This window comes from Bactrocera latifrons, unplaced genomic scaffold (genome assembly GCF_001853355.1).
Source record: "Bactrocera latifrons isolate USDA-ARS-PBARC rearing strain unplaced genomic scaffold, ASM185335v1 scaffold_706, whole genome shotgun sequence".
NCBI classification, from domain to species: domain Eukaryota; kingdom Metazoa; phylum Arthropoda; class Insecta; order Diptera; family Tephritidae; genus Bactrocera; species Bactrocera latifrons.
In genome coordinates, this window is record NW_017537386.1 from 29,053 (window position 1) to 37,238 (window position 8,186).

The window sequence follows — 8,186 nt, forward strand, 5'->3', positions numbered from 1 at the left end:
ACCATAACGTTTATGTGGCTTAATTGTGTGAGCACAAGTATATATATATATATTGCTCTAAGTAAGTAAGTTCTATTTTGGATATAAGTACATACATATTTTCACAAATCATTAAACTATCAGTATATTTATAAGCTAAGTTCTCTGATATACGCATGTACACTGACTTACAAAACGCAATGCTCCCCACTCTATTTCTAGTATTATTTTCGGATATTTTGACCCACTAAATTGATAAGGCAGTTTTGAGACACTTCTTTGATGAAATTCGATAGGATTAATGTCTACATTCAACATACTTGGAATTTAGTGGAAAACATCGAATCTCATAAAAAAAGTGCTTCAAAACTCGTCGAGAGAGAACTTATAACTTTCAGGCTTAAAGCTGCAACAAAATAGTGAGCTGCAACAAAATAGTGGTCCGAGGCGATGTTATGACCTTAGAGCGTACGACCGTCTTAAAAACTGAATACGTGTTTTCCGTCTACCGACGACCAGGTAGCTTGATGAATTTTCCTATGCTGGAATCTAGTACTGAAGTTAACCATATTTCGTACCCCGCTTAAGTCGATTTTGACATCGTGGCGGGGGTAGCTCTCATATGTACGTTCCAATCGCTCAGTTGAAGACGTCTTTGGTCAGATCGCCCTTTTCTTCCGTCGGGGCGTGGGCGCAAATAAGCAAAATGTTAAAGCACTTCTCTTTGATGCGGATTATGGCTAGGCGTTCAGCCTTACTTTATATTGCCACTGTAGTAAATGCCACAAGGATCTAGTAGTCTCAGTCCTTGTTCTGTCCATCTTGGAGTCGTGAGCTGTGTAAAAGAATCGTTTCTGTCCACTCCCAAATGAATGGCGCTCACAGAACTTTCCTCACTTCGAGGAACTTCTACACATGACTCCATTCTCCTGTTTTATCATATTTTCTAAATTCTTCAGAGAAGTGAAGAGCTGTAACGTCATTAGAGGAGACTCTCCACCTAACCATTGCTTTAGGTGGATGGTGATCACATTGAATCCTTTACTTATTAACAATTTCTTCAACAGTGAACATTTTTTTTTTCGACAAAAACGACTGTAGAAAACGGTTTCACTGTTGATTTTGCTTCAAGCACGTCGACAGAAGACTACTAGTTACTCGTCAGTAGACTTTCATCTGGAGAAAGTGACGCAATGACGAGCGCTTCTCTCTAATCTGTTGATATTTGGAAAAAACGACCAATGGTGCATTCTAGAAATATTAAGTTTTTTGAGAAGCTCATATCGCTTGCGCTTTTTTTCACTTATTTGAAGAAATCACTACAATACGATTTTCTGAAACTACGTACTCCGTTGTTAATATGCAAAAGCAAACACTGAACTGATGATTATATAGGAACAAACTCTGCAGACAAATTAAAGTAAAGAAAGAAGATCTAAGTTCGAGTGTAACCCAACATAACTCACATATGACGGATATATGCGGTATAAATCACCCGGCTCCATTTAAGCCCTCTCACCACCGTGGAAGTAAAATTTAATTAGGGGTTTCACATAGTCTTGTAATATTATAAGTTATAACGATCCGAAACCATAGCGTTCAGAGTTGTATTTCCGTAAGCTTATTTTAGAATGCAATCCAACAACAATTTTTTTAAACTAATACAAAAGTTTATGATTTTATGATTTTACGATGCTTTATGACACGTTTTGAGTACTCCAAATGTCTCTGCCGTATTTTGTTATTAATTTATCACGCTTTTAAAAGTTTTTGACAATACAAATATATAAGTTATTAACAGTATTATTGTCGGTAGGAGTTCTTGTAATATTTGCGCAGTTTTTACAGTACCGTTATTTGCGTAGTGGTCGGGGTCATCATCAGAATTTAACAATTTCGCATTGTCGGTCGAAATTTTTATAATATTTATTTATTTTATATATATATGTATATATATGGTTGTTGTAGCTTTAGTAGTTTAGGAGATATGTATGTATTAATAATATATTAAACTTATTAGGAGGCAAGGCCTCGCCCACTTTTTAAAAAATTTTCTCGCACAAGTGCCTCTTGCTACTGCAGTTTCTTCTGTAATTAAGAGTTTTATATCTTAATATAGACCTTAGTTATGATGCATTATACGTTTTCGTTAATGGCGTTTGAGTGGAATACAATCAAATTTGTTATTTTATTAATTTATATTGAAGACCATTTGCTCAATTAGTTTTATTAATATATTTTAATTGCATCAAAGAAGATTATAAAAGATGATCCATTTTGACGTTCCCTAGTTATTTTTAAAGAAAAAATAGAAACTTCAAACTTAGTGTTAATTATCATTCGAAAGAACATTCTTTGACATTTATTTTTTGAAAATTATCTCTTACAAATATTGGCTTCGGGTACGTCTAAGATGGTCCATCCATTGAGTTTTCAATGAGCATTTCGATTCGTAGATGGCGAATGACACGCGTAATGTTTTGCTCCAAGGCCTGAATCGAAGCGAGATTTTCCGGGTAGACTTTAGACTTTACATATTCACACAGAAAAAAGTCTAACGGTGTGATATCACACGATCTGCCGGTGAGACCGTCACCAGTTTTGAAGAAATATGTACCTATGATTCCACCGGCCTACAAACCACACCAAATCGTTGTTCTTTCTAGATCAAATAGCTCTTCAGGTTGCTCCCCAAATGCGGCAATTTTGCTCATTGAGACAGAAATGGGCCTTGTCGCTGGACAAAATTTGTATTGAAAACGTCGGATCTTAGAACTTTTCAAGAGCCCATCGAGTGAAGGGATGTCGTTTGAGAAGGTCGAACGGCTTCAGTTCTTGCACAAGGTGTATTTGGTACGCTTTCAGTTATTCTATATGTCAGTCCGAGTTGATACGAACGGCGCTGAATCGAATCGTAAGTCTTCCATGATAAAATATCAAACAATACTGAACAAAAATAACATAATAAAAATAAGCCCTGACAGACGACAGCGTTAATATGCATTAGCGGGCTTAATTTACATTTACTTGCGCATTTGACTCATGTTAATGCAAGTTTGTAATGCGCAAGAGTTTCGTGCATTTAGCTGAATTTACCAAATTTGAGTAGGCAACACTGCTCAAAAATTACCTTTGCGTTTACAGCATCCGAGGTAAGCAATTTTATATTGCTAATTAAATTATGTGCAAGTATATTAACAAAAACAAATTTTAATACTCTTAGATGTCAGAAAATAAACAACGCACAATTTGCTGTCCGTTTTTCCAACATTATTAACATTTTCGCAGACTTTCCGCATTACAATCAATTAAATAAACGAATTTTTTCGTTGAATTTGTGTTGATTTTCCAAAAATACCAAAATTTCTATTAATAATTTATCTTATTCATTTTTATTTCCCTTTGTTTTAATAAATAAACAAATTTCACTATCAGCTGTCTAAATGCACAAGTCTGTCGTCTGTCACCATAAAATTTCAATGCGCATTATCGTTGCTTAAGGCGCATTAATTTTGCTCGTCTGTCAAGGCTATAACTCTTGACAAGACCCACGCGTGAACTGTCACTTAAAGGCTGTTGAAAAAAGTACCTCTACTTTGATCACCCGTTATAACTCCATATACATACCGATTACTTTTAGATGATACAAAAAAAACTTTGTAACGAAATTTATGTCAAAACTAAGTATCAGTTTTATGAAAGGCTGTTTATTAACAGGTATAACATAACCTTATAACATTATAACAAAATATAGCTGTAAAAATTTAATCGTTTTAGTCAAAAGAATTGAGGCTTTTAGCACCCTGAAATATTGAGTGAATGTTGAAATGTTTTATGTAACTTCATTTGTTGGTGTAACTGTAAAAAAAAAAAAGTTTTTTTGTTTTTGCCAAATTTTTCCAACTAAACGAAAAAACGTCAAGATAAGGAAAAAATTTAAAAGGTCATAAAAATAAAACTGACACATACGAACGCCAAACCCTTTGAGGGTTTTACTATACTGACATAGTACCATCACCCTGACTTGGAATTTCTCACCCCCCAGATTAGCTGTTGTACTGTGTTATTTGTCGCGAGTAAATGTGTTTGATTGGTTAAAAGTATTCAAAGAGGGTCGAGAACGCGTTGACGGAATACGTCCAAGACGGCCATCAATATCAACTGATGATCAACACGTCAATAAAATAAAGGAATTGGTGATTGAGAATCGGCGATTAACAGTCAGAATATCGGAAGCATCAGTGAAACCCATTTTGAAAGATCATTTGGGCCTAACAAAAATGAAAGCTCGATTGTTTTCAAAATCACTCAAACAGCGTCGCATTAATGTCCGCGAAACAATCCTTTCCGCCTACTAGGATGTCGTAAAAAGTATTATATTATTACTGTCGATGAGTCTTGGATCTCTCCTCACGACCCGGAAACAGATCCAAAAATGTTGTCAAAAATCAATGTTATGTTGCCAGTTTGCTTCGATTATCGAAGTGTTGTATACTCCGAATGACTTCCGACCGGCCAAACAAGTAATGCTATACTATTTGAGTGTTATGCGTCGTTTGCGAAAAGATATTCGTAAATAGATGACGAAATTATGGGCCGACAACTCTCAGCTTTTACATTCCGATAACCACCATTCGCACCATCGCAAACTTCTTCATGAGTTTTTTTTGCCAAATTTTCAATGAATATTGTACCGCAACCACTATATTCGCCTGATTTAGATCCGTGTGTCATCTGACTATTCAGCAATCCACACCGGGGAAATCGTTTTGAGTCAATTGAAGATACTAAACGTGAACCGTTACACGCTATTGAAGGCTATTCCGGAAATTGATTTTATCAACTTTTTCGAGGATTGCTTTGAAGGGGACGACGTAGATTATGAAGAATAATTGAGAACACAGTAACTTTTTTATTTTTATTTTTATGTTTATTTTTTGTTCATAGTAGTATAATGAAGTTTAAGTGATGTGTTTTTGACTAGATTGTGATTAAAAATTAAAATTAAATTAAAATTGTTTATTTATATGGTTTTTAATTTCTCAAATTTCATATGTTTTAAAAAGACAACTTTCTTCGAGATGTCAAATGTTGTTTTTCTCCGCAACGTACGATAAGGAAGTTATGAATTTCGCCCAGCATATAGTACCTGATCCTACAATTATACGGTATGTATGCAAAAGATACAAAACCAAACCATATGTATTGTTATGTTCATGTTTTTAGACTTATGAGAGAGCAAGAATCGCTAGAAAACATAAAGCAATATTATGTAAAATGTATGAATGAAGAAGACAAATATAATGCAATTCAAAATATTTATGCCGGAATAACAATAGGTCAGGCTATAATATTTTGTCATGTAAGTATAAACAAACAAACTTTAGAAGAAAATAATAAAATCTGTTTAGACTCGTAAAACTGCTGGTTGGCTGGCAGGAAAGATGTCATCGGATGGCCATTCTGTTGCAGTGCTTTCCGGAGATTTAACGGTGGAACAAAGGCTTGCAGTTTTGGATCGATTCAGGGCTGGCCTCGAAAAAGTTCTCATAACGACCAACGTACTCTCAAGAGGTTAGTTTTCATTCCTTTACTTTTATTAATATAATGGATACGTTAAAGTGTGGTTACACAATTCCTGATATAACACTTCCGGGTATGCAGACCCTAAAGTGTTTTTAATTTATAGAATAAAAAATGACTAGATATGGATATTAGGGTGATTAAAAAAAAATTATTTTTTTTTTCGTTTGGTACTTTGAAAAATAGACTCTTAGACACCTCTAAGGAAGCCTCTCCAAGAATGAGTTCTTAATTGTAACGGGAACTTACTTACAGTTTTATATTTTTTCTTATTATCTGATAGAAATTGAATGCTCTACAACAAAGGTCTTATACGATTTTTTCGTAAACCCAACCGTTTAAAAGATATTAACGGTTGAAGTTTGATTATTTTTCGGAAAAATTTTTATTTCTTATGAATTTTATAACTCAGTGACTCAAACAGAACAAAAAATATAATATAATAAAATAAACAAAAGAAAGTGGAGTGCAGTACTCTAAAAATATATGTGCAGCTGTGGACAGAGCTTTAGCGCACTTGCATTTATAATTAGAAATATTACCGTTACTTTTAAGAGAGCGATATTTCCATGAATTTGTTATTAGTAGATCAATACTGCTTCTGTCGCCTCTTTAAATGTGTGGAAAATAACCGTTATCGTTTCTCCTCAGATACCGTTAATTTGTTTTTGTTAAATTTCGTCATAAATTCGTTGGACAATGATTTACCGCACTTATAGTTTTCGGTCATTAGTTGTGTTTGGCCCAACAAAGAATTCTCTCAGTTGTAAACTTGTATTCAATAGTTTTAGCAATATTACAAATTTTAATAAAATGGCTAGAGGGAAATACTGTTCGATTGAAAAAAGAAAAATTATTTGGGACCTTTACAAAAACGGTACAAATCAAGTAAAAATTGCTCAAATAGTAAAATTTTCAAGAAAAATGGTGTACAATGCCATCAAAAATGTTAAGAATGATCCAAATTTGTTAAAACAAAACAAAGTTGCGCGATGATAAAATAATTCTTAGAAAGTGTAAAGCTGATTCTTTCAAATCCTCACGCGCGATTATGGTCGAAGTCAATGCAGAATCGGACTTAAACGTGACAAGTAGACAAGTACCAAGACGTTTAAATGAAAATAATTTGTATGGACGTGAGCAGAAAAAAACCGCTTTGTCGAAAAAAAATATTAAAGCGCGTAAAGCGCAAAATATTTAAATTTTTGGAAAAGGATACTTTTTACGGACGAAACTAAAATAAACCGGATTGGTTCTATTGGTAAAACATGTTTGCATTGTGAAAAAAACCAAGAAGTCAATCCAAGATACACCAAAAAAACCGTAAAGCATGGGGGAGGAAATTTAAAAGTATGGGGGTCGTTTTCATGGCGTGGAGTTGGACCCCTAGTAAAGATTGAACTGGGATTGGGAATATTTATAAATTTTCATACTATACTGAGGAATACAATGGACCCATATTCCTATGATACTATGCCTGTAAATTGGATATTTATGCACGACAACGATCCCAAACATACAGCAAATGTGGTAAAAAACTGGCTTGCGCAAGAAATAATTCCCCTTCTTGATTGGGCAGCGCAGAGTCCTGATGTAAACCCGATCGGGAACTTGTGGAATGATGTCAAAAAAAAAAGTTGGGCATAGAAAATTTTAAAATTGCGACGAGCTTTGGGCAGGAGTACAGGAAGCGTGGAACTCTATTCCTTTGGGCAGAAGCCAAAGGTTAATAGAGAGCTTGCCACGCAGATGTGAAGCGGTGATAACGAATAACGGTCATTCCACTAAGTTATAGTTAAGTATTAACTAAGTTCGATATAATATGAGAGAAATTTCACGCCACATGTTAATAATATTTATTTTTCTTTGCTAATCTTTTAAATTGCGCTAAATTCTTGTCCAACCAAATTTTGACTTAATAATGTAAACTGAACAAAAAGTTGTATTTTTATTATAGAAAACTAAGAAATTTTGGACTACTTGAGTTTTTAGTGACGGAATAAATAGTTTTTTTTTTACATTATAACGATTCTACTTTCTTTAAATATAACATTATTAAGTATCATATTTCACATTAAGAAAGTGCGCTAAATCTCTATCCATAGCTGTATACATTACATTCGTATATATATGTAAATACTGAAAAGGTGAATTCACTAACATAAAAACAAATTACAAGGAAAATCAAAATATAAATATTAGTTTCAACAAAAAAAAAACAAAAGAGAGAATATGAGGCGCGAAACCTAAAAAGAAAGCAGAACAAAAATACACAAAAACGGAACAAACGGGCGCGAACAATTATAACAAATATACAAATACATGCCAAAAAAGTATCGAGAAGTGTTCATTTCCCCCCTCTCATCGCCCGAATATATGTACATACAACCAAAACAGTAGCGCAAGGTGATAGCTGGAGCACAGAAAGAGGGACAAACAAAGAAGGCAGCATAATTGCATACCAAAAAAGCCCCTGAGGGTACAAAGCGTATTCAATCCAATATTCCAAAAAATACTGATTTATATCTTCCTCTTCTTGATTGGCGTAGACACCGCTTACGCGATTATAGCCGAGTTAACAACAGCGCGCCAGTCGTTTCTTCTTTTCGCTACGTGGCGCCAAT

General features: G+C 34.2%; 1 protein-coding gene across 1 annotated transcript in view; it reads left to right on the forward strand.

The window, feature by feature from the left end:
- Positions 1 to 8,186, forward strand: part of LOC108975975 (DEAD-box helicase Dbp80) — a 22,599-nt gene that overhangs the window by 6,795 nt on the left and 7,618 nt on the right. The window contains exons 5-7 of the mRNA XM_018944839.1: positions 5,046 to 5,147; positions 5,206 to 5,341; positions 5,391 to 5,553. Coding sequence (XP_018800384.1) covers positions 5,046 to 5,147; positions 5,206 to 5,341; positions 5,391 to 5,553 — 401 coding nt within the window. The remainder of the gene's footprint in view (positions 1 to 5,045; positions 5,148 to 5,205; positions 5,342 to 5,390; positions 5,554 to 8,186) is intronic.